Raw genomic sequence first — 26,390 nt, 5'->3', positions numbered from 1 at the left:
CAGTTGTAGAGAGTCAAAGCAAAAGCCCCTGCAGAGTGTCTGGGGAGTGGAGGTGGGAGACTCTTCCTGAAGCAATCAATTCCTTGCACCAAAACGGCAGCTCCCCCCACTTCCTACTCAGCTCTGGGGGAGCTGCAACCCAATGACAAGTGGGAAGGGGCAGCAAAGTCTGAAGCCCTTACAAAATATTCTGTTGCCTTAACAGATCTTTCCTTCTTCAGGCAACTCCTTAAAATGAAAAGTCCCTCTGAACCTCTATTTACTGCAAATGGCATATAGGCTAGAGGTCTCAAATATTATTAGGGTTTAGCTAGCTTCTTTGGAAAGCTTCAATAAAAATCTGACAGCAGGTGCATTACTTAGAAATATTTTTTTGCTTTATAAGTGTCTTCATATTTTAAGCTATTTTGGGCATTCAGAAAGGGAAATATTTTAGAACAGTAAATCCAATATTTCTGTTAGGCTCCTAGGCCTGTATTTTGGTATCTAAGTGGGCTTCCTGATTTTTGTAGCCCTGAGCGCTCACCAGCCCTATAAAACTCCCTGAGAGCTGCTGGTGCAGAGCACCTCTGAAAGTAAGGCCACCTATTTACATACTTAATTTTAGGCATCAAGGATTGACAATTTAAGCTTAAAATGCTACATATCTCTGTATTATTGCACCCTCGGTTAAAAAGCAGTATGTTTAAGTTGTCTTAGTTGTTCTTTATGAACCCCAACTGCTCAGCCAGTGCAGCTAAAAAGCCAGCCACCAACAGCCATACAAGCTTGCCAGCATGCTGCCCACTGCGGACGAAAAACCCAGTGCTTCTGTCAAGGAGGCCTGTTACAAAGCCAGGCTGTTATTTATATGCTGCAGTTCCAGGATCATGGTAAGCATCCGCAGTGCTCACCACTTAGCATTGTGAAATTACTTTCTGAAACATTTTGCTTTCCAGCTAGAACAAAAATGTGATTTGTTCTCATCTGGAAAAAAAAAAAATCTACAAAAAGAAAAAAGGAGGGAAGTAAAAGATTTACAAGTTCCTTTGCTTTTTATTAAAAAGAAAAAAAATCAACAGCAAAAATTGCAAAACCCCCTCTTCCACTTTTAAGTAATGTGAAAACAAAACGGGTCCCAAGATCTCCGCTGGAAAACTTTAAAAAACAAGCAATCCAAGAAACCCCTATTAAGCATTTCCAAGAGTTTCTTTTTAGCATTAGAATATATTTTATGGAAAGCAGGGAAAACGGGGACATGTACAATTCATCACATCAGATTAAGCAAACATACTTCATATTCCCTGAACAGGACTCTGATTGAGGCTCTCCAAAGATTAAATGTCAATATTCTACTTTAAAAAATTAAATTTCAGGGAATCTTGTAAATAGTATGTAACTTGAGGTGATACTAGATGTACTCTAGAAACACCTTGTAGTTAGAGCAATCTTGATAAACTGTGCTCTCTGGCACTTGGAATAAGCGATCTATTTTAAGTATTCTTGATAGCATTTCAAAAGCACAGACAAAAAACATTTGGGAATGGAAAACAATTACCCCAATTACCCCTCTGGAAAAAGCAAAAAAAAAAAAAAGCGTCTACACAACTGCATAAAAACCCCGTGTATTTAAATACACTCCTAGCACTCAACTGTTAAAAAAAATAATTGACTAACAGGTTAAAAATCAGGTTTAGGTGCCGAGCTGTTACAAAGAGTAGTTCACTTTGCATTTGGACAGTGTTAAAACAACGTTTTTAATGTGGATGCTAGTGCAGAAACCGGAGATTAAACACAAAGAGACGCAGACAGCTACCACATGCAGGAAAACGAGGTTACAGGCACGGCAGCACCAGGCGCTCGCCCATCACCGCGGGGAGGAGGAAGGGACAGGCATAGCAACCACAAGCCCAAAAGCAGAAAAGCGCATACCTTCAGCTTGGAATGAAAATCACGAGATTTCCTTCTGGCAAGAACCTGAATGTGACTAGACACCTGCAGGGTAGGGGAAGGGAGGAAACAAAGGAAAAGCCTGTAACCATGGAGATGAAAAGCCCCCTACAACTGGGCAAGCCAAACGTACCTTAATGGCGGCTTGAATTTCTCGAACTTTCTTTCTTGCTAAGACCTGTATGTGACTAGACACCTACATTGTTCAGGTTTATAGGGAAAAAAAAAAACAACAAACAAAAGAAAAACAAAAAGCAAATCAAATTTAAAATGTCTATTTTTTTCTTTAAAAAAGAGATAACTTTTCTGAGGGGAGGAAGTTATTTGCATCTTCAGTAAGCTCTGCTGTTAAAGATACCACATTCCCAGCCAGATACCAAGCTCTTAGCACCGAGGCTTAACAATACAGGTCATCACTGCAGTGACTTGATTAAGGAAAAAAAAGGAAAAAAAAAAAAAAAAGGTAACCCACCAGTTTGTGCATTCAGCTACAAGATAGAAGACACAGTTCACCGTTGGACGCAGCCCATGTGCTTTGGTACCAATCCCATCCGTGGCCAGGCCCTGCACTCTCGCACAGGGAGCCAACAGGATTTCTACCCCATCTGCTGGGGATGCAGATGCCCACTTTGACCATTTGCCACTAGGCTCAAGACATAACTTGGCACCGAGAAGTTTTATCCATTATTTATTGTGTTCTGCAGCTCCAATGAGGAGCCTCAGGCTGCATTTCGACTGCACTGAAATGCTTTAAATTCTGGCACAAAGAATAAAATACTGGCACAGCATAGGTCCCTGAACCTGTGCTGGCTCCCTCGGTAATCTCAGCATCAAGTCTGCCCACAAAACACTCATGTAAGTGAGGACCAGTAACTTGACACCAGCTTGAGTGATGTCTAGGTTTGGCCCATGTCATTGCATTCTGGTAAGAAATTTGTGTAAACCCAGGCCTGCACTAGACCAGTTATTGGTCAGAAGTTGTTGCCGGTGCAGTGAAGAGTCTGGGCCCAGATTCACATTCCTGTTTACTCAGGCACATAGACTGAAATCCATGCTATTGATGATGGGGGTTTAATGATGCTGCCCAGCATTGCTCAGTAGTGCTCAGCATCCTACAGTCCTCTGAGTGAGGGTTTAAAACCTTCAGTGATGGTAAAAATTGCTAAAGAGAAATTTTTTATTCTTCCTTGACCCAGGGCATGCCATATCAGGTGTTGCACATTTTTCCTGAGTTACTTATAATTCCTGTCTGGGAAAGAACAAAGCAGAAGAAAAGGAGAAACAAAGCTTGATTTCCTCCCTCTATAAGATTATTCCATGACAATAGTACCAAAAAGCCTGTATTTTTAGTAGGGAAGCAAACAGTAATGCATAAATGAAATGAGCACAGCCCCTGAAGGCGACCTTCAGAGACTTCTTCAGGAAGCAGTTCAGGAACCAGTTTGCAGTAATTCAGTCATACTATTGCTTACTAAGCAATTTTGTAGTCAGACATGTAGACCAAGTTTTCACACATGTTCATTTGTTTTGCTTTCAGTGGGATATTAGTGGTGTTAAAGGTTATACAAAAAGCGCGATCATAATGTTTAATTGCTCAGTTGAAACTCAAAAGTAACAACAATCAAACTTCTCTAAACAGTCTGAAGTGATTTATGAATAGCTATAGAGGGATGTACAAGTACAGAGGCAGAACATGGCCATATACAAGCCATCACAGCCCTCTTGGTTTCACCACAGCTCCACCAGCACATGCTGGCCAAGGATCTAGCCCCAAGGTCTGCATTTTGACTCCTGATGTAATTTTAAGATCCCAGCATAACCTCCAACTCTTGGAGCTCGCATGGGCAAATCAGGGCAGAACTTGGGACTTTGTCTTTTGTTTCAGATTCCTTTGCCAGTCTTTTGTTTGTTCCTTCTCCGCATGCTGCAGTTTCTCTCCCTTCTCATGTCTTTTTTGATCCCTTGTACATATGTTTTCTTCCTAACTGACAAAGGACACCACCCAGGGCAAAAAAAGTGCTTTAAATCCAAGCACTGGCAGCAGGCCATCTTTGTGTGTGCTGACTCAGCATCACCTTTCCCTGCACTACAAAACACACGTAGCACATGCAAGTGTACGAGCCTCTGCCTTCCCCTTTGCCCTTCTCTGCATCCATGTGTGTGAAAATCTCACACTTGACATTAGAGGAAGCGAGGGGACTCTGCCATTTGCAAAGCATTTTGAAACAGCGCAAGGGTTTAGTAACCGCTGCATAAACTACACAGAGCATGTGCCTTCTGTGAGGCTGCTGATCACCATGGATATTCTAAATTAAAGGATTTAGTCATATGAGATAAGTTAATGGTTATGTGATAATCATCTGAAAAAGACTTAAGACTGGTTACAGGTTTATTCTGACTCTTTGATGAATGAAATCTTACCGTGGTCACAGACGAGGAGCCTGAAGGCTCTTAGGGGAATTTTTAAATTATTTTTTCAACCTGTAGCAAGTACTGCCCATGAGCTGAGAGCATGATTATGATCAGTCCTGCTAGATAGTTTTTATTTATTTAGCTCTCTCATCCAAGGATCATAACCTCTATGATATAGGCAAATTGGCTGGAATTTTAGAAGTTCCATTATTCACCATCTCAAAATAATCATTAAATTCTGTAATTGTTCTTATAGAGAAATAAAGCACAGTGCTTTATGCTTGTCCTTCCAACTTTTGAATTATTTTTTTCCTAAATAAGGGGGATAATAGCTTCATGTACACACAGGTTAATAAAAAAATGCATCCTCAAACCACCACTGAAATTATGCACAACATAAAAAACCAGAGTTTTAAATATTTTCTAAACAGCATGTATTTAATCTGAACAGTGAAGTCAATACATCATCTCATCAGAGCTGGAGCACAGACAGCCACTGCAGCCAAAAATGCCACGTTTTGTCATTCACTGTCATGCATACTTCCCCAATGGGTTATTTTACCTGCTTCCTGGTCCGTGTCTTCCCTGTTCTAAGTTTGATGTATCTGGCTATCAATTCATTCCTACCTGAAACAAAGAAAAATTCATGATAAGGGACAAGCAGCATCCCATCCATAAACACCACCAAAACACCGCATTTAAACATATGAACTCCATGCATATGAGGCTTATGCTTTCTTACACATTCTTCACTTTTCCTTTGCAAACTGTTTATCAGTATTTCTCATTGTTCATCAGTATTTCTCTTCTCTCTCCTTAACAGACATTGTATGTGCCACACAAACTATGCAGGGGGCTCCAGGTGCGGTGTTTTTCCACTGAAGTCCTGCAGCTGTTTGCAGGCAGAGAAGCACCTCTGTGGCCAGCCGTGGTGCCCAGGCTGATCTCTCTGACACGAGGTCCTGGGCTCCTCTGGTTTTGCTTCCAGCTGCGCCGGGTGGTGTTTGTCCCCCTGGCCCACTGCTGGGGGGAGCAGCTGCTCTTGAGAAGGTCGTGTGCCACCCCAGTCCAACTGCCAATCACCCAGATGTTACAGTTTTGCAACAGCTTTCCTCCAAGTTTTATTTTTACAAGGAAGACAGCAAAATCTCTCCTTCCTGCCAGGAAGCACTCTGCCTCCTCCACTGACACACATCACAGTTCGGCAGGTTATCAGTCACACCCTTAACTCTAACGCACAAGAGTGGTCACCCTGCGGTGCCCAAGTTTGTGCTGCAGTGAGGCCGATCAACACGGTGGTTTGTTATTCAGAGCTCTATTTATCTTGGAAATGTATTGTATTTCCAAGTTTCTAAAATGGCTATTTGACTCTTCTTCTGTCACACATTATGCTACCTAATACAAACTAACATTTTCTTTCCAAATAATTTCCTTCCTAAATATTGCTGACATGGAAGATAACACAGTTTTATGTGGTGCCCTGTTTATTTTCACTGCATATTATGTTACTTCTCCATGCGTTGTAATAACTTAAATATACTTGTTCAACAAGTCCTAAGTTATGGAGTTATTTGCATTCAGCACAGGGGATAAGCAGCCCGTCTGTGTGTACAAAATGAGAAAACTGATTTAGCAGCAAGCTGAAAACGGGGAGGTTAAGAAAATAACTTGTCACCCACCGAGTTATTTTAGAGTGGATGAGTATATAGCTGGGGAGTGCAGAAAATCATTGTATCAGCTAGGGACTCAAACTCTTTCAGTCTGATGTTGTGGGGGAGAGACGGGGAAGCTTTGAAGTAGCCTGCCTATGTCTGAAGGGCATTTTGTTGACTGGAAGACTGAACACAGCTAGTCAAACTAGACCTTCATTTACCTTTTTTCTTCTGTCTCCCACTCTGAGCCTTATTTTACATCCTTTGTATCAAATGTCTTATGGCTCCTGTCTGTTCCATGGTTTGTTTGCTAAATGGGTACTGGAATATGAAATATCAACGTGCTTCGGAGTAGAGCTGTGTTGTCTCTGATTCTCTTTTTGTTTTGGTCTGGACTGTGTGCCAGATCTCCTGCAACGTGCTGCTGTAATGGCGATGTCAGGTTTGTAACTCTTCAGCAGGTCTCTTCAGGACAAACTTCAAGAGGTAAATTTTGCATGAGCAAAGAGTTACACAAACAAGCAACATTTCTGCACACAAATGAGGGATTTCCGTATGCAAACAGAGGAGCAGCTAGTTACCTAATTTCACGCAAAGATCTTGTCTTTTGGCTGGACAGAAGTTCTGCAGCCTGTCATGCCCACAAGGTACTTCTTTGCAGTGAACAAGAGCCTTTGCGTTCATGTGGTGAAACTAGGGAATGTTCAATCTCTATATCTGTCTATTCTCATGTTCCTCCTCATAATCGAAACCATTTACCTCCAATATGGAGAAATAGTTTTCATAGTGGTGACTGTCTCCCTATGTCCGTATGCTGTAACAGCAGCTACATCACAGTGACAGGACCACAAATTCGCTTTGCAGGTGTTGGGCATGGACAGAAATGGAGCTGCTCTACTCTTCATTAATACTAGATGGAAAAGCTCTACAGTGGAAAAATATCATACAGTTTGGGAAAGGAACCAACAGAGAGGTTGAGAGCCTAAGGCTACAGCAATGAGAAGGGAGAGGAAAAGATACACAATGATGGCACATCATACTAAATGTGCTTTGGACAACAGTTTTACAAAACCTTCTTGCCTGGTACTTTTTCTGCCTCTGCAGTGTCCCTTTAATGAATACTAGGCTAGCAGGGAGTAAAGAGGTGCACAAAAATTAAAAGAAAAACAGGAAGATGCATTTCACCACCTGCTAACAGGGAGCCCAAAGGGGTGGTTGCCTGCAAGAGTAGCCCCCTGCAACCTGGTGAGATTCAGAGATGACTGTATTCCTGGAATCACTAGTATGACAGGTGGTATGAACATTGTCATATTTCTGAATGCACATTTTGATTTAATTGGGGAATGTGCCCCCTCCAGAAAGTACCTTCTTTGCATATATATGAGTATGTGCATGCATTAAGCACCCAGAATAGTTTTTTCGTGCAAAAAGCACTGTCAGGTTGTCCCTTTCAGCAGCCAGTGACACTGCAGGGTCAACGACTTTATAAAGTGATATGAAGGATGCATTGCCATCTCTTGTCCCTCTGTCTGTACTGAAGATGTTTCAGATACACGGTCACAGCACAGGTCACTCCAGCCATCCCTTGCCCATTAAAGCAGTCCTATGCAGCCCTCAGCTGCAGATGAGGAAGGAAGAGTTAAACCTTCTCACGGTTTCACAGTTTTCTTCCCAGTCAAGAAAGCTAAAAAATTATTTTTAAAGGAAAGCTCAGATTCCCAGGCAGCCACTTGACAGGAGAAGCAGCTTTATAAAAAACACCAAGCACTGAAAGTCTAGACTGTATAATTCAAAATACCAGTCAAGTGCTGTCTCCAGTTGAGCCCCAGTCTATCCATGAAGTGCTTTGGCTTGATTCAAGGGTGGGCTTCTCTAGCTGCTATCTAGCCTGGCAGGGGTATGACTAACAAGATTGTGATTTTGCAAGTGATCACCTCCCCTTAAGGTGAAGTCTAGCTGGAGCCTAGCTTGAGAAGAGTCAACAGGGTGGAATAATTTGACTTAACTTACAGGGAAGAGGAACTCTACAAGGAACTATGCAAAGCGGCCGAGGCAACAGTCTCACGTCTTCCTTACGGCCATGTTTTCAATACAGCAAAGAAACATGCATCAGGTTTAGTTAGCTAGAGCAGGAGATATTGTAGCCTCATGAGGCTCACTAAATACCTTCTGCCCAGCCACAATGATCTGAAAAGACATAACTTCTTTTTTGGACTATCAAAAAGCCATAAACACAAACATAAAGCACTGCCTGACCTATACAAGATAGACGTTCCCAACTAAAAGTTTACAGCCTTTATGTTATCTACCAAACACAAAGGTGGTCTTCTTTACCAACTCTGACAGATACAAACAGAAAAGATCTTATCTACCCATCAACTAAGGCCCAGAGAGGATTTTAAAGAAAGGAAGGCTTAATAATCCTGAAAAGACCCTTTCCTGTTCTTGGGAACAAGAAGAGTCTGAAACAAAAGGAGGCTCAGGAAACTTCTTTAATTGGCCATTAGAAACCTTAGGGTGAAAAATGCTCACTAATAAATAGATCTGCTTTTCTCTAAGAAGAGCTCAGCTGTGGAAATACTTTCCATACATGCCCTCCCTCTCTCTCCCTGTCATATATATCTGGAAAATTGCCTGGCAGAAGAGGTCAGGTTTATGAACTGTAAATGTTCAGCTCCTTCTTCTTGTCATCCGCTATGACAGTCTCCTACTTTGAATGTTTTGGTTCAGGTATCAAAGCGAGGTGTGGGGCAGTGCCCAGTCAGATGAAACATCTTCACCTCACAGGAATCTTTTCCAAGGATCTTGAAGAGATCGGGAGAGGACCACAACAAATATTTTATATAGGCTTCTTCTTGTGGGTTTGGTTTTTTTTTTTCCTCTTTTAAATTCAGGCTTTATCTGTCATGCCCTTTTGTACTGTCAGTGAAATTGCAAACTATAATTCTTCCTGGACTGATACTGAGGAAGAAGCATTTTACACAACAGAACATCTTTTTTAATCATGGCAGAAAGTAAAAAGGGGGTTCAGCTAGAAAATGGTGCAGATGCTAGAAAACCTGCAAGGTTTTGCCGGGTGCCAAAGCCTCACTGTGGCCCCCAAGGGGGAATGGCTGGGCCCCCAGGGCAGCCCTGCTCCTGTCAACCAGGGGGACACAGCTGCCTTCCCAAACTACTGCCCCATCCCTGAGGAGCATCACCCTAAACAAAGGAGTGCGTGATGATCCCAGACACCTCACAGGCAGCATGGAGGACTGACATTTCTGCTCTTCTTTTTCAAAATAAGTAGAAGCAGCTGCAAAGTGGGGAGGCTCCCACCCGCCTCTCCCCAGGGGAGGCAGTTGTTGCTCTAACAGAGGGGCCTTGTGTGGGGAAGCCTCCCCCGCTAGCGTTATTTCCAAAACCAGCCTAAAGCAGCCAAGCATCAGTCCTCACAGAGGTCTCCACAAGGCTCCTGGGTGTCACCCTTGGTGCTGAGAGTGGGTTTGGCCCCACTTGCCCGAAATGGGCAAGGCCCCCAAAGATGAAAATCAACCCCTGAGTGAGGAGGGCATAACTGGCAACCCTTTCATGGGCCAAAAACATCACCACCACCTCTGCACAAGAACCACCAGGCCACCACGGGCAGTGCTACCAGGACCTACATGAGCTGTGGATGTGCCCCCAGCCACGGCAGATTCCTTTCCCCACGTCCCAGCCACAAACGTCACTGCTCAAACCTGGTCCCTGCTGGCAATGGGGCAGTGAGCCGGTGCATCATGTCCCTGCGGAGCTGCCGGCCACGCGGCGGGTGGGCGTCTTTATTTAGAACATTAATGACACAAATTAAACCTCCGCCCTCCCAGCTCCCAGTAATAGGCACAATCCGAACGTGACAAAAATAGGCAAGTGCGGGAAATCAAGCCAGTTAGCGATTTGAAAATGATCAGCTAATTTTAAAAAGTTTTCATACTCAGCAAAATAATTCAAGTAATGACTAAGTAGAAAAGCTTATTCTTTTCAGATAACGGTGACTACGATTTTCTCCAAATTCTATGAGACGGTCGCTCGAAACAGGTATTTCACATCCTGAGCTCAAAGTCTGGGCACAGACCTGCACAAAGATTTCATCTCCCAGGTCATGCTCATGGCTGTATTTTCACCATGACAAAGCTTTTCAGCTGGTTTTGGTAAACACCATTTCTGGTCACCTCTACTCAAAGCTGCTATAACGGCCTGGTTATCGTAAAGCGCTGCACATGTGCCCAGGGGCCAAATTTGAGAGCTAGCAGTAATTATGCTTGATGAAGAGCCCGCTGACAAGCTTGCAGTACGTCAGGTGAGCGCTCTCCTGGGACAGCCCCTGTGAGAGCCCTTCATCTTGCTGCTGAGCATGGGCCAGATCCATGTCCCACCTGATGTCGCATGGGTCTGTGCGTGGACATTGTCATCAGGGATGGGCTGGTTTGAACGCTCTCCTCCATCAGAACGTGGCCACGGGGCCCTTGGGTGGCTGGGCTCACAGCCTGTGGAGGAAGAGCCATTCTGCCCTGGTGCTCGGCCCCAGCACTTTTCTGCTCCGTTTTGCTGGCAGAATATCCGGCTTTGGGAGAGCTTGCCTAAAATTTGCCAGTGCCGCTTTCTGAAGACGCTTTAAAGCTAAATTGGCTAACAAAAAGCCTCTTGTAGATAAAAGAGCTCTGCAAGTCAACAACTGGCTAAGCAGTTTAAACCCTTAAGTAAGGCATCCTCTATTTAAACGTTATAGGCAAATCTAATTTAAGCTTTTAAAAATATTATGGGCAGGTGTTTAAGTCGTCCACACACTGGGTTTTGCGAGGGCTTCGGAGGGGGCTGGGCGGCGCTTCCCAGGCGGGCAGCATTTTGTTCAGACAAGCTTTCTGCAGAAGGCCACGTGACATAGGCCAAATAAACAGCATCTGGGGATTTTCAATTACAGACCTTCACCCAGCATGCCTGCACTGTAATCTCTACCAGATGAGGCTCAGGCCTCACTATTTTCAATAATTCACACACTGTGTACACATAACATGACAATAAGGGCATTCATGCAACCGCCTGATTCGCACATCAAAGCTCCCAAATGGCCAGCTGTAAGCATGCTTACTGCTGAATAATTCATTCTTTTCACAGGCTTGAAAAAACGCTCAGCGGGAGTTGGCAAGCTTGTGTTCTTTCCTGTGTGGTATGCTAAACTCAAATTTTGAAAGAGGTACAGCCCCACTAAAAAGAGTCAGAGATCCAACTATTTAAATGTGCATTTGTGAGCTTTCGGATGGCTGCTCACAAAAAAAAAAAAAAAAAAAGAAGAAAAAAAAAAAAAGAAGCGCTACATTTCCAAGTGGGTTGTGGAGATAAGATGAAATAGCCTACATGTTTTCTGGGGCAAGTGTTTAATAAAAATAAAAAGATAAAACTGTTTTCCAGACGGTAAAATATTTTTTACACATACTATTTCTTGCTAAATATCTTAGATATACCAGAGACATAAGAGTTAACAAGTTCAGCAAACTTGAAATTTCCACATACTTAGCATAAATTTTCTACTATATGGCAAAGAGGGTTTTAGTTAAGACTAACACATATGAAAAAGGTAAACAGAGAAACACCAGAGCTAATTCTTTAACTCCTATTTACTGTTCTCACAGATATGGGTTGAATACTAATTTCTAGATGATATTTTAACAACTCCAAATTTGCAGCTGTGTCTCGTGAATGTTTAGCTTGCAACTGGTGAGTGTTCCAGATTTTTTAAAACACTTTGGCTTTACACAACAGAAGCATCACTTCTTTAAGAAAAAAAAAAAGGGGGGGGGGGGGGGGTGGAGGGGGAAGAAGGGTCTGCTTCATAATATCAAGTTTTCTTGACTGTCAATCAATGCCAGAACCAGCAGGATCAACTAGTCGTGACCTCTCCTTATAGCAAACACATGCTGCTTACCAGCTGTGGACTGTGTTTTTTACACCCTTTTCTCTATCATTCAGAATGGCTTCCTCCTAATCACAATAATCCCAAAAGTGCTAAAACATATCAATCGTCCTTTAAGCCCTGCCTACAAAAGGCCAGCCGTCCGGCCTTTATGGGCTTGTCCAACAGCAGCTGATACTTCATTCAACTACAAATCCAATTTAGCAGTTACAAGAGGTTTAGCATCACTGGAAAAATATTGGTGTTGATCCTGCACTCTTAAGTCAGCAAATATTCCTTTGCCATATTGTTTAGCTTTTTCTGCCATATTTACACTTCTGCTGGATTTCCCTGAATGACTTCAACAACAGAATTTAACCTCTGAACCGGTAATATTTACAGTTGATCAAACAGCGATTTTTAAAATATGTTTACCACAATTACAGAAACATGAGCCTATTTGTATTCCAACTGTTACGATTCCGAAAAAAACCCCAGCCAACAACCCTAAAAACACACACAGTCATTTCATTCAAAACCATAGAGCACACTTTATGTACTAGTTATGCAGGATGTTATTTATTATAGCCCTTTGGGCAAGTTCATGGCAATTCTTTCACTTATGTATTTTTAATTGCCAAGTGAGCCAACGCAAACACTCCCTTGATCCCCCCCCTCCACTTTTTTTTTAATTTTTCTTTTTCCTCTTTAAGCAGCAGTATATGTAATGCCTTAAAGTAAAAGGGGGAGACCCTATCTAGGGATTTTACTATTCCCTAGCCCAAATCCACAAAGCTGTGGGACCACTCAGTTTAGGCAAGCTTTAATGATGGGAGTATAAGGCAGGAGATAACTCCTTCAGCCCCATGGAAGAGAATGGGAGCTGCTTTTCACTTGCTTTGCAGTGAAAATAATCATCCTCAAACTTGCATCAAGCACAGGATTTCCATCTCGCTGTGTGGGCATTTGTCGGAGGGCCGTGGCTACCCAGCTCACCCACAGCCGAGGACGCAGGCAGGTCCCCATAGTCCCCCAGGGAATGGAGTGGGGGCAAAATAAATAACTGAGTGCCTTAGACCTGCTGGAGCTTGTTGCTGAACTCTGCACAGAGTCCTTCCAGAGTCAAGACTTTGGCTCTGAATTTAGGTAGGGACCACGCACAAAAGCGGCCATCCCAGGCCAGGACCAGGAGGAGACAAAGACCACAGCGTTCCTAAAATGGGTTATAAGGGCTGCCTGAGTGGGGTGTGTGTATGCAGACACACATGTACAAGATTACAATAAGCCACTTAAGTATTATTATACACAAATTAACTGCTTGCAAAGTGTACTGTAACTGGGTTGCCCAAGAGGACAGGGAAAAGAAAAGATCCAAGGAACAAAATAACCGAAATAATCCCTTTGGATGCTAATGAGCGAACAATTACAATGAGTCACTGAAGTTATATCTTAATGATGCTTCCAAAGAAAAGAACTTTTTGTGTATTGTATTAAAAACAACAATAAAATGATCCCAGATTGAAGCAATACCACAATTTAATTTATACAGCAAAAGGGAAATGACCTAATAGTAGCACGGAAAGATACTCTCCTCATGTCAAGTCTTAACCTTTTGGCTTTTATCCCAGCTTTGGTTTTAAAGAAAACAACGAAAAAGACCCATAGACACATCTGGTTCAAAAGTCTTCATTGACACTAATGCAATGCATTGGATTCTGTTTGGCAGGTCTTCATACTGGGAAATATTCCACATAAGCAATGTTTATTAATTTTCTTCTTCTGAGTTTTTAAAAATACAGACAGAACATATTTCAAAGAGAGAGGAGTGATCCAGAGATCTCTCTGAATATTCATTAATTAATATTTTGTCAGTGTCAGTTGTCTCAACAAAAGAGGGTTTTACAATTTACTCTAAGCCCCATTTAATTAAAATTTAAATGTTACAAAAATACATGGAAATTTTTTGCTCCCTTGTAATTATATTATTTTCTACTTAATATAAACTGTATTTTACTGCAACCAAAAATGCATTTCAAAACAAACAGTAATTTTTTAGGCTTCAGAAAATACAAAGAGATGCCCATAGGAAAAAAAAAAAATCCCCAAACTTGACCTTTGCCATCTCTCTGGATCAGCTACAGATGTTTAGTAGATTATACAAAAACCTAGATGTCCTTAATCTGACATTCTGTTTTTTTTGTTTTTCCCCCCTGCTATGACAGGACCTCTTCATAACCTATCTGTGAAGACCCTGTGCGACTTCCACATGCATACGTAATTGCTGTGTTGTTTTCCAAGGTAGTTGCAATTTTTCAGCCACATGAGCAGTTCAGAAAGGAGAAGACTCTTGCCCAATGCTACTGACAGAAAGTCTGATTCGGACAGGAATCCTTGAAATACACAGACAATGGGGCTGGCTGACCTGTCATGCATGATGGATGAGTTAAGGGGATTAAAACCACTATTTGCATTAGAATAGATAAAAATTAGCAAAATAGAATTTCTCAGTAGGTGGTTTCAGTTCTGTTTGTCTCTTAGGCAAAATGAAGTTCATTTTTAAAGGAATTACGATTGTTTAAGTAACGCTCATTTACAGAAGAGAAATTTTGGATGTCGGTTTGCTTTCTGTTGTTTATTCTTTAAGAAATCCACTTTAATTATCACTACAACAGTATCCTTTTCCCCCCATGTTTAATATTAAAACATTACACAGCTACAATGTTCTAACCACTTTAAACTGTATGTATATCTTAATGCTTACATGTTTCTAAGCTGCATTATACCCAAAAAAGTACTTTGAGTTCAGAGAGAGATGATCAAAAAGACCCCAAAATTACTTTAAATTGCATATTGATGCTTCACTGAGGTTCTGAGTATAAGCCTGTGACTCAAAAACAGTAAGAGCAAGATGCTTGAAATACTGCATGTTTCTTTTGACTAGATTCATACTGCACACAGTGATGGCACTTAAAAGACTCAGAAATGGCTGCACAAAGTAACATAATGAAAGACTTGCCTTACAGAATAGCATTATATTGTTTATACAATATAACTTTGAAAGAAATCTGTGTGAAGAAGTCAGTGCACACAAGTAGGCAAACAGATGTAGAAACTCCAGAAACATCCATGGACCATCTCCTCTTACTTCTGCGGAAAGCAACCAAGACCTGTCTGTCAAACAAGAGTTGTAAAAGTAGTGGAGGTCCCCCTCTTTGCAAGGCTCACACATCTGATTTGCAGACAGCAAGCAGCATCCAGAAAATCCAGCACATTTTAAAAAACATGTCTGCGTACTACCAAATATGTTTTTGAACTCCTGTCCCGTTTTAACGGTAGACTGCAGACTGGTGATATATCCCACTATGCCCTACAGCAGCATTAACAGGAAGCAAAGCTGAGGCATTAAGGAGGTAAATTTCTTTCACTGATGACATTACAAAAAGGAAAAGCTGTGACATGATTTCTCAACTCAGCATTTACTATAATGAGATTTTAAAAGAGCAGGTCACTTCTCTCGCTTCGTGATGGGGGTTCTGGCCAGATCCAGAGGCTGTCTAAAACAAGTGAATGCCAGAGCCGGCAGCCAGGGACGTGGTCCCACCATACGGCTCCCGGGGAGGGGGCATTCAGCTGCAGGCAAGGGAGGACCCCATGAGCTGCCTTCATTTTCAGCTCCACAGACCCTGCACTGGCATTTCGTGCAGTTCTTTGCAAAAACTGTTTATTTAGCTTATGAATTATTTGGTGTCTGTGTCCCATGCAGTTAAGATGCTTTATTTTCACAGCAGGTGCAAAGAGGTATTTAAATTTGCATTATGTCCCGGGTATTTGGACTCAGTTTGTGTTAGATGACAGCTTCTGACAGCAGATGGGCCAAGTGGAGAAACGTTTGACCGGCATATGAAAGAGCTTGGGATACATCCAACACTAACCTTGGTTTCCAAGTTATTTCACAAGCACAAAGTAACATTTTGTGGAGATTTTATAGCTAACAATGTCGTTCTAGCTACAGTACAATAAATATTTTGCTCCAGTTATGAACCCACAAGAGAGACCCACAACATACTTTAGCTACAGGGTAAGTAATTTCTTGCAAGCCCAGCCTCGAAGCATGTTTAAAATTGGGACTCCTTTAACTCTTTTTTTAGCCTAAAGAAAGACCTGTCCGTACTTCCAGATGTGATACGAACCTGTCCATATCAGTTGCCCATTTCTGCCTCCCTGCTGATCCCATCTGGGTCACTGATGTTTGAGCTAAAGTAGAGAACAATATCCCTGCAATTCTGAAGGATCTCCAGGACACCAGCCCAAGGGGAAAAAAAGAAATCTTAATGTCATCCTGAATGCAGGTATGAGAACACAACAGGCTGTTAAAGAATGAAAGATACCACTGCCTATTTTGAAACTCAGCTACAAGAGACAGCAATGAAGATCTGAGTAATAAAATAATACCACACCATAATGTATTTTGTTTAAATTTTGAAGTGTTCCTCATAACCTACTCATTCATCAGAGTGAAAAATGCCTGCCAGGCCCTTCTTGCCCCTCTGCACCAGCTCCACAGCCTCCAGCAACTTCAACAGTCCACCATACGTCCCAAGCAGTGCAAATACTGTGTTGCCGATTTCATTATCATTTAAATCACCCATTTGTGCCTTTCAAAATCTGCAGAATTATTTTGGAGAATCATAAGAAAATTTTGCTTCTTGTATTCACCAAATGCATTAGAGTCCTAATATTTGTAATATTCATTATATATTATTTTACTTAAAGTGGTTGCTTTGGGTGATGGGAGGGCTCTTTTAAAAATAATTTTTAAGGGCTAGAACACGCCAGAGAACCAAAAGAAAATTACAATTATTTATCATCTTTTTACCACTTATTTGTTTCTATGGTAAATCACTACTTTTGCTTCCTAGCTCATGCCTTCACTTTGCATAACATTCATCCAAAAAGCATACATTTGGAAACCTTTTCTTTGTTTGTTTTGGATAAATGAATAATGGAGTGCAGACACAGTTTTGTGCGTAATCCTTAATCCCACTTTCTTTAGGCCTGATGCAGCAGGAGAGGAACTTTACAGTCAGGTTGTTTTGTGGCTGAGTACCGTTGATGTGGGACTGGGAGAGAAGACTGGGCTTCCAACTGCAGCTCTGCCGTGTTTCCTTGCTGATTCCCTATACTCTTCACAGGTTTTGCCTGTTATAGAGGTTAGTTCTCTAAAAATCATGGTGAAAAAGTTGTGTGAAAGATCAAGCCCACTTTCTACCTGATGTGCCTCCCCTCCACCCGTGTCCATGCCAGCACGGTTATCATGCTGAACAGCCTCAGCTGCCAGTGGCTTTCAGTCCTGACAGCAACAATGGACATTTCATGAGGAGCAGAAGGACTTTGCTTCTCAGCTCCAACATGCCTTGCTGGGGGCTGCGGGCCCAGCGCTGGTATTAGGACAAGGTCAGGGGGCACATGTGCCAGCACAGGCCCCACAGCTAACATCACTAGACTCACGATGGGTGCACTGGTCAGAGCTGTGAGCACGGCAGCCTCACGCAGCAAAGAAGGGAAGTTTAAATACACACAGATCTGGAATTGTATTCAACAATTATTAATGTTATTTAGAGATTTCTATCCCTACCAAGCTCTAAGTTTGTTCATGTGACTATATCATCTGTTTAGTCTAACCTGCTGATATGGTAATCTGTAGTCTCCAGAGCATAAAATGATTTCATTTTTCTTTTGAATGATGGCACTTTATGCACTTTTCTCTCCCCTCTTTCGATGCATGCTCTCTCTCTCTCTCTCCCCGCCCCACTGCCCCCTTCTCTCCTCTCTCCCCCCCCGCCTCCTTATACAGCAAGGACAAGTAATACCAATCCTTCCCCTTCCTCAGTTGTTTCTAGGATAACCCTCCATCCCATATTGGTTCAGCTTTAAAGATCACTGCCCTTCTGCCCAGCCCATACCGTACAGACTCTACCCTAATGAACACACACCATGGGAAGGTTATCTTGCAGGTGCTACTTCCTAATGGGCAAAGCAGTGAACAACACTCCTGCATCTTACTTCTAACTTGGCCGGTGGCTGGACGGATGCACCTTGACACATGGAGAACTGCAGTGTCGAGTGAGTGAGTGGTCCTGAACTTCACTGGTGCGTGGCTGAGACCAACAAATGAATAAGGGTGTTAAAGTGTTAAATAATGTACAGTTGGTTTCGACCTTCTTACATTGGTCTGAATTCAGATGAGCCCCTTGGCAAAAGGGTATTTCAGATCAGTGGCAATATGATCAGCATCCCCTTTCCTAATTCACAAGTTTTTGCCTATGCAAGTACAGAAATAGTCACCCAGTGCTTTGCTAAAACACAGGCAGTGTACAGAGTACTATACTGTACTTAAACTTCTGCCAAGTCCACCTGGCACCAAAACTTCCAAGTGCTCTACTATATTATGATCTTTTTACAGTATATGTATTGGTCATGAAGGCATTTTCACCGAGGCAACTGGCAAATCCATCCTGAACCTGGCAATCGCACCAGTATCAACATTTTAGCCCACACTAGGCTTTTTTCTATTAAAAGACATAAAGAAATGGTCATTGAGTCAGCCAAAGAAATTCCACCTGACATCAGGCATAGCTATAACACATGCACAAAGAGATTAAATTAGTGCTGCAGAGACTTATCAAGAGTGCTTGCAAGAGTGACAACCCTTTCATCTTTTGTGAGATGCGTATGACTGTACCAGTACTCACCCCTCCAGACACTAAATTGAGCTACAGGCTGATTTTCCATAAGGACCACTGGACTTGGTAGTGGTAGGTTAACAGTTGGACTTGATGATCTTAAGGATCTTTTCCAACCTATTCTATGATTCTATGACATAAGAACAAGAAGTAAAACTATACTTACTTACCTCAGAGGCTCACAAATGTTTATATGAAGCTATTAAAAAGCTGAGATTTAAAACAACACATTCATTTAAAATAAAATGAAAGGTTGTTTCTGGTATGGCTGATGCAGTTATATGTTTTCTGTTGGGGGAAATTTATAGCCACATTATTGCTGTCAAGGAGGGTAGTGAGCCACAAGGATTTCCAGACGCCATGTGTGAAGTTTCTCATTTCCCCTACTATACTAAAGTACATTATCACCCAAATGCAAACAAGCTTTAAAAAGTATCTGTCATTAAAACACGTGTGGCCCCCTTGCCTGGAGTTAAGGGATTTGTTTTTTTCTTTTCTTTTCCTTTCTTTTTAAGCCAGATGGGAGACTGTACTGCAGCACTCCCCAGGGGCCTAATACTGATCATACTGATGTCGACAATAATAGTTTGGGCTGTATCCCTACTGCACACTGCACCCTGCCAGTGAGAAAACCTGGCTCTGCCAAACAGCAACATTTCACTTGTAGAACGTCAGTCAGAGGAGTGGAAGAATTGCTGCCATGACATTTCTCAGAACAGCTACGAATGTGAAAACAGAGATTTAAAAGGAACACAGGAGATAAAAGAAAAAAAAATGTTCAAGTTTCTCCTGTACCTGTAAATACAACTTGCCACACCAGCAGACAGCTGAGGGATGTGTCCCACTGTATGGACACCAGAGAGCAGCAGGGACAACTTACTGCACAGGAGACCACCCTCACATCTAGCAGTGTGTTCACAGAGATGGCAACCTCATGCCAAAAGGACATTCAAAAGCAAAGACCACCTCCAGGACAGCTTCTGCAAGCCTGAAGCAGAATGATCTCTCTCTTATGGCTGTCTAGGACTGTTGTACGCTCAGGCATGAGGCTTTAAAGTAGGAATGGGTGCAAAAGAATGCCTTGCAGTTAATGACCTTTCCAACTCTTACTAGGAGAATGGTAAGGGAATTAAAGCTAGAAAATCTTATGCGTGAACTATTGTTCCCAGCTGGATTTGTTTTAAAAAAAGGAAACACAGAATTTATGCAAAGGTCCAGCACAATGGTGCTGCAAAGAAGAGAGGTGGAACCATCAGAAGGCTGATGCTGTATAGTCCCCACTGATTTTTTATCTACAGTGAAAGCCACAGTCTCAAAGCAGGTGTTTGGTTAAATGATGTTAACTCGAATCTTTTGCTCAATGTGAAAACTAAATGGGAGATGCTGAGTCCAAAGCACAGCTATCCCTTCTGTCTCACATCTGGAAGCACACCAGCAACAAGATCTTGAGTGGGAGCAAGAAAACAGTTTTGCTCAAAATCCACAATGAAACAGAAAGTCTATTAAGGAAACAGGAACATGCCGGCATCCCTCACTCCAGCTGGAGAACTTCGCCACTTCTACAGGGTTTCTGAAGTATGCTCAGCACAATGAAGGCTGAGGACAGCACCGTGCCAATGTCAGCCAAAATGACTGTATGACAGTTTTATCACATAAGCTTTTGTCCATTATCTCAAGAAACAGTTTCCATGTCTTCAAATCTTTCTTATGGTCCTCCCAAAGAGGGTATATATAACATAAGCCTCAGATATCAAAAGAACACTCAATCTTAGAAGCATTAAAGCAAATCACTGAAACTCTGTTTTCCTAAACACATCAGACACTTGGCTTGCAGTTATGCTGTAGCATTTTCTGAAAGAAACAAAGAACCTGGGTAACAAAAACGGTCCCTCAGAAACTCTCATGCTCCACATTAATATGTCAGAAGAGAAGAACCGAATCTCTGCTACAGCAACTGCTGCAAATGGCTGAAGACTCAAGTGCAGTGTGTGCATGCTTGATGAAACAGAAAACAGCCAATGCAATTATTTCCATAAACTTAAGACAAGTCAATATGGACACACCCATTTTCAAATCTGTACAGGGCAAATCATTGCCTTGCTGTAGTATCGTGATTGAAGCTGAACTGCCCGAGTATTCACAGCACTCACTTCTAGCTAAAGAAACTCATCATGAGTGCCTACCACACCTGTCAGTGCTTGATACTCCAGTCTTGTTAAAAATCCAAGTTAATACATTGAAAATGAAAGTGTCATTACAGTGCTTTTAAAACGATCACTCTGGCTTCTCCTTCATCTTTTCATTTCCACTAGATTAATTAAAGACTTCAATTAAAATGTAAGCCAATTTATAAGTTTTTAAAATTCAGTAACTCAGATCTTTCCATCCTAGTATTTATGTTCTATTCTAACATCTGACGTTATGGCAGGCTTTTGTTTGCATCTTTTCCTATTCTTACCTGTACAAAGAGCTCTTTTTTATTCTCCAGATTAAAAAAAAAAAAAAAAGTGAAGAGAGAATGTAGTCAGACTGATCTATGTCTACCAGGCAGGCCCTTGGTGGTGTACGTATACACGCTGCGCAGGGGAGGCATGGGACCATGCTGTGGCAGGACCAAAGTGTCTCACATGAAAATGCCTTTTCTTAGTCTCTGCCTTTGCTGAAGAACTCCTGACTGTTATCCTCTGCCCACAGTTCATCCTGCCAGCCTTCCCTCTTCAATTAAGAGTTGTCCTTGTATGGCTGCCAACAGTAGGTTTGAACAAGTGCTTCTGCGAGCAGCAGACCAAGGAGGTCTGGTTTCCTATGGCTCTGGGTCCCGACAGTGAGCTTCTGCATGGATTCTGGTCCCTCACCTCCCGAGGGCTACATTCAGCCTTTCCCCAGCAAGATGCTCACGGGGTCTCTCTACCATCTACCCACTTTCCTGTTTTCAAGGAGCTTTAAAAGATGCTTCCTAAAGAGCATCACCTCTCCAGTTTGGTCAACAATAAGCAAAGGATTTGTAGAAGTGACCGGGGAGAACTGACAGGCAGACATTTGTGGACCACTTTGGAGCTGTGGGCAAAGGAAAAGTTCAAGAGAGAGAGTCCTGTTTCACTGTCGTATTCAAATTTGAATTTAAAGCTCAGCTGATTATGACATTTGAACATGATTGCAAACTGTGGGTGAAGAAAACTCATCACAGCCATCTAGATCCTCTATCCTTGTATTAAGCAGTAAAGATCACAGGAAGAGAACAGACATTAAAGTAGATCAAGAAGTTTTCCTCTTCAAAAGTATTTTCTCTTCTAAACTTGTAGTTCCATGGCTGTGCTTGAGCAAAGAAGGTAACAGAAACTTGGGATAAAGCTCTGGAGACATTAGTGGACAAAAATAACAAATTCAAATCCAGTTCCTACATCTGGTCTTTTGTATAGCTGATGGTTCACATACTCAATACATACCTCTTACTAAATTTGGGCTTAAAATAGTTTAGTATTAAGTAGAAATTATTAATATTTTACAATGTCAAAATATTTATGGATAAAGAGGTTGAGATAGTAAAACTGTTGACCTTGTAACATTAAATAAATTTTTATCTGGCTTTAGGAATGAGTAAATTGCACTATGTTATATTAACTATTATAATTTATTCTAATTTGAGAATCTTAAAACCAGTGCAAATTATATAAACTAGGCAAACAATCCCTGTGCTTAAGCCCCCTTTAAGGTCAATCGTGTTCCTTGGAATTTGAAAGGCTTCATTGAAGTTGCTGTCAGTGGTATCTTAAGGTGTGGATATAATGAAGAGCTTGATTTTAAATACAGGGGTTTTAAAATTGCTGTCATAAATAAAATACACTTTAAAAAAATAATTTTTTCTTTCATATAAATGTCTTTTCTTTATCCTAAAATGTGAGAAATAAAACCATCTAGCATTCAATACTGGGCTCAGTAGAAATCATTGGCCCTAAAGTTCAGCATTGTTTTCTACAAGATAAAATCCAATACATCCGATAACAGATTACATCAAATCTGACCTAACCAGTGGGCAGGGTTCCTTATCCAGAAATAACATCCCTTTACACAAAATTGGTATTTTGAATGATCATAATCTTAAAGTGACCTACGGAAATATAACGCCTCTTGTATTCCCAAAGGACAGTATATGCTTACATCCAATAAGGCAGAAATACCTACTGAGCCATGTAGAAACAGGCTTCAAGTATAAACACACACCACTTTTTTTCAGGAACAAAGAAACTATGTCACTTCATCTAGGAACAGTCTCATCCAAATGCAGGTCAGTCTATAAGAACAGAGAAAGGGACCCATTTCACGAGAAATGGACACATTTCCAGAAGGCTTTCTTTGGTCAAGATTTTTCCCATTTTTCCTTTATCAACCCACTCAACCTGCAACACAAATGCAGGTTTCAGTTCCAAAAAAAATACCAGCATGCTGAAGGCATCTGGGAGAGCAGTAAATTACTAGTAGATTGGAAAGATTGATTTGTGAAGAAGTTACAACGAAGTGGAGACACTGCAATCAGCATGTACATGGTGCAAAGGCTGAGTCTCCCAGCAATCTCTGAATGCCCTCAATTCCCACTAGCAGACTGAAATCAGTGGGAGCTCAGGACACTCAACAATTCATAAAAATTAAAGCAGGGCAGCGACTGTTTTTATTGTTTGTTCTTGGCAGTACCCTCTAAGAACTAGATGCTGAAGGAATGCATGATCTATTTTGTGACAACTTTGCAATTTATAAAGATTTAAGCAAAAGGGATAGGGTGTAACAAGTGAATAAAGTGATCAAAGCTGATGGTGGCTGGCATCCTCTATTAATACAGCAATCTCTGTATTATGTTTAGAGACTATTCCCGAAGCAGCTCAACCTACCTGTTATTGACATACTCATTTCCTACAAATCACAGTAAAAGTGCTTCTCGCGTGTTTCAGAAGGCTGTAATCTAGAGGGCTGTGGGTATTGTATGTGGAGAGGTTTGCAGGCCGGCTCTGGCACTACATTGCACTCACGGGGGGGAGCGTGCAGCAGGACGTACCCACTGCTGGTGGAGTGAAAGGGGCTGGTAAAGGGAGGCAGGGAGGGCAGCGCAGGGGGCCAGGGGCTGCTCTCTTGCCTGCAGCGTGAAGGAAGACGTCCGAGTAGCACAGAGACAGAAGAGAAGCAGAAAAGAGATTTTTTTTTTTTTTGATATGTGAGAATATACACAGAGGAATGATCTTAACAAAGCAAAGTTTAAATATTAAGCAAGAAAATACCTTCCAGATTTAAAACAAGCTCCAAAGAACGTCCCATGTTGAGGCACTAAAAGCTAAATTGGGAAATGCACTAGAAAAGATACCGAGAGGAGGAACCTTCCACCAATTCTTTTTTTTCCCCCAATATTTAATATTTTATTCCTGTATGACCTAAAAATCTACACATATAACAGAGCCCCAGGTGATAAGTACATCACAAACCATGCAATAAGCCTGCAATACAAATATCCCTGAACCAGCCCAAACTCAAAACTCTATGGTACCAGCACTGATATTTAGTTAGGCTCATATGGTTTAGTTTTAGGCCGTCCTGTGAGGAGCAGGGAGTTGGACTCGATGACCCTTATGGATCCCTTCCAACTCAAGATATTCCATGATACTATGATTCTTTTCAGTTACATTCCTCTAAACCTGGGAGTTTAATAGCCACACCTGGAAGACACTCCTTGCTTATCTTTCTGGTTTTCTTGCACAAAACAGAGTAAGAAAAGTAGGAGGTGATAAATCACTTGCTGATTCCTCTTCAAGAACAGCTGTGGCAAGTTAGTATTGTATTGATGTCACTTTCCTTGTTTGTCTCACTTTTTCTAACAAATTACACTTTTTATTTAAGCACACACTTTGCATTCTTACACACCTGGAATATGCCAAAATACTTCCACAAGTAATCTCCTTTTCTTTGAGGGAAAAATAAAATAAAATATAAAATAAGGACCCACTGTAAATGCAAGGGCCTGTCCCACCTTTAAATTCCTTCTAATGCTTAACACCAGGCTTAAAATTGTACCATATAAACACACAGAAGCTGAAACACCACGAGCAGCCCTTTCATCTACTTCGCTTTACACATTAAACCACGATTCAAACAGAGTCCATTAAGGCATCTAAATGTGACTTACCACATGTGTTAATTGGGTGGGGGAAAAAAAAAAAGAAAACACAACTCTAGAATGTGGACATTTATGTATTCCCATTATTCAGACCCTCTTGATGCCACAATCTCCCACTTCTATAGTTTATAAATGTTTGATTTAAAATATAGCCATTTTATCATTTGTACCACATTTACCTCATCTCACCACTGTTCCGACTGGATGAGAAGCTAATGTAGCCTACACTGTCTGGTCAATTATTGCATGGACACCAGGGACCAATTAATGCCATCCATAAAAGCCTGAATCATTCTGTCAATTAACTAGAACTAACTATGTCATCAGATATATTACTGGTGAGCAAGTCTATTTGGTTGCAATATGTCTTGAAGGAGAGCAGTATCAAATGAATCACAATTGACTTGGACAACTGCTAGCATAATTTCAGAAGATGAAAAGACAAATGTGGTAGTTATTAGTGGTCCCCTGAGGAATTACGGCCAAGCAATTGTAATGTGCTAAGACTGTACTAGCAGGTGCCCACAGCACAAATCAGGCAGAGGGTTAAATCAATATTTTCAATTTCTTAGGATCAATCCAGTGTTTGAACAAGATGGAAACTTGTTAGCAATTGGCAGAATGTGTAAATGAAAAGTCAAACTTCTTATTATTTGTTAAAAAGGAATCAGTGCTCTGCATCATGCCCTTGGCACAAGGTAATGCTTTCATGATCCAGTTGCTTGGGCATTCACTAAAAATCTAGCAGTTCTTAAATTTTAATAGAGTGCAAAAGGTTACTTTAATACATGCCGAACATTCAAGATCTTTAAAAATGATTGAAGTGTCAATAGGAAAGTTTCTGAGCTGTGACAACAGCATAGTTATTAATGATTAGTGCAAGAAGCAGAAGAAACCTTGATCGCTTTAGGAAAGTCTCACCAGGAATGCAGCTTGACATCTTTGGTACAACTTCACATTTATCCTGTTTCTTACGGAAGAGCCTTAGGATCATTAAGTGATCCTTTACCAGTGAAACAAGAAAGAAAAAAGTGACCTTACAAATTGATTTGATTTAGCACTGCTGGGTTTAAAGATGCCTATAGCAGGACCGAAAGCATTGGCATCATATTCTTTAGTTTTAACACAAAGGTATCAAATGCACCCTTACATTTTACTGTTTTACCAAAAAATGGTCTCCAGCTGCCCTGACAATCAGGGTTTGGATAATACACTTAAATGTGAGTTAAGGAAACATACCCTTAAAACGACACCTTAGACGGGGCACGGACAAATCTCTGGGATTTGGAAGCAGAAAACTGGCAAGTAATATTATTGTACTTAGGAAAAAACAGGTGATGACAGGGAAAGCTATTTTCATGATGCACACCCAACTCTTTAAGCCCATTATTTCAAACAGATCAAAAACGTGAACCCATTTTTCATGTTATAAAACTAAAGCAATTTTTATTAGGAAAACAAAACAAAAAGCCCTGATGGTTAATTAAAAAGAGCACATACAACAAAACACAGTTTTGAAACACAAGTGCCTAAAGAAAGCACCTATGCTTCAAACATGAATACATTTCTCTATATGTTTGGCTGGTATA

At 41.3% G+C, this 26,390-nt stretch overlaps 1 protein-coding gene across 4 annotated transcripts in view; it reads right to left on the bottom strand.

Annotated features, from left to right (window-relative positions):
- Nucleotides 1–26,390, bottom strand: part of TEAD1 (TEA domain transcription factor 1) — a 163,550-nt gene that overhangs the window by 44,161 nt on the left and 92,999 nt on the right. For 2 of the 4 annotated variants that reach the window (XM_074842024.1, XM_074842027.1), the window contains exons 4-6: nt 4,904–4,968; nt 2,063–2,125; nt 1,912–1,974 (exon numbers count right to left, since the gene is read on the bottom strand). In XM_074842024.1, coding sequence (XP_074698125.1) covers nt 1,912–1,974; nt 2,063–2,125; nt 4,904–4,968 — 191 coding nt within the window. The remainder of the gene's footprint in view (nt 1–1,911; nt 1,975–2,062; nt 2,126–4,903; nt 4,969–26,390) is intronic. The other 2 variants (XM_074842026.1, XM_074842025.1) reach the window with 2 other exon arrangements.

This window comes from Strix aluco, chromosome 16 (genome assembly GCF_031877795.1).
Source record: "Strix aluco isolate bStrAlu1 chromosome 16, bStrAlu1.hap1, whole genome shotgun sequence".
NCBI classification, from domain to species: Eukaryota; Metazoa; Chordata; class Aves; order Strigiformes; family Strigidae; genus Strix; species Strix aluco.
The sequence above is the reverse complement of the archived record's forward strand: the minus strand, read 5'-3'. Positions and strand labels throughout refer to the sequence as shown.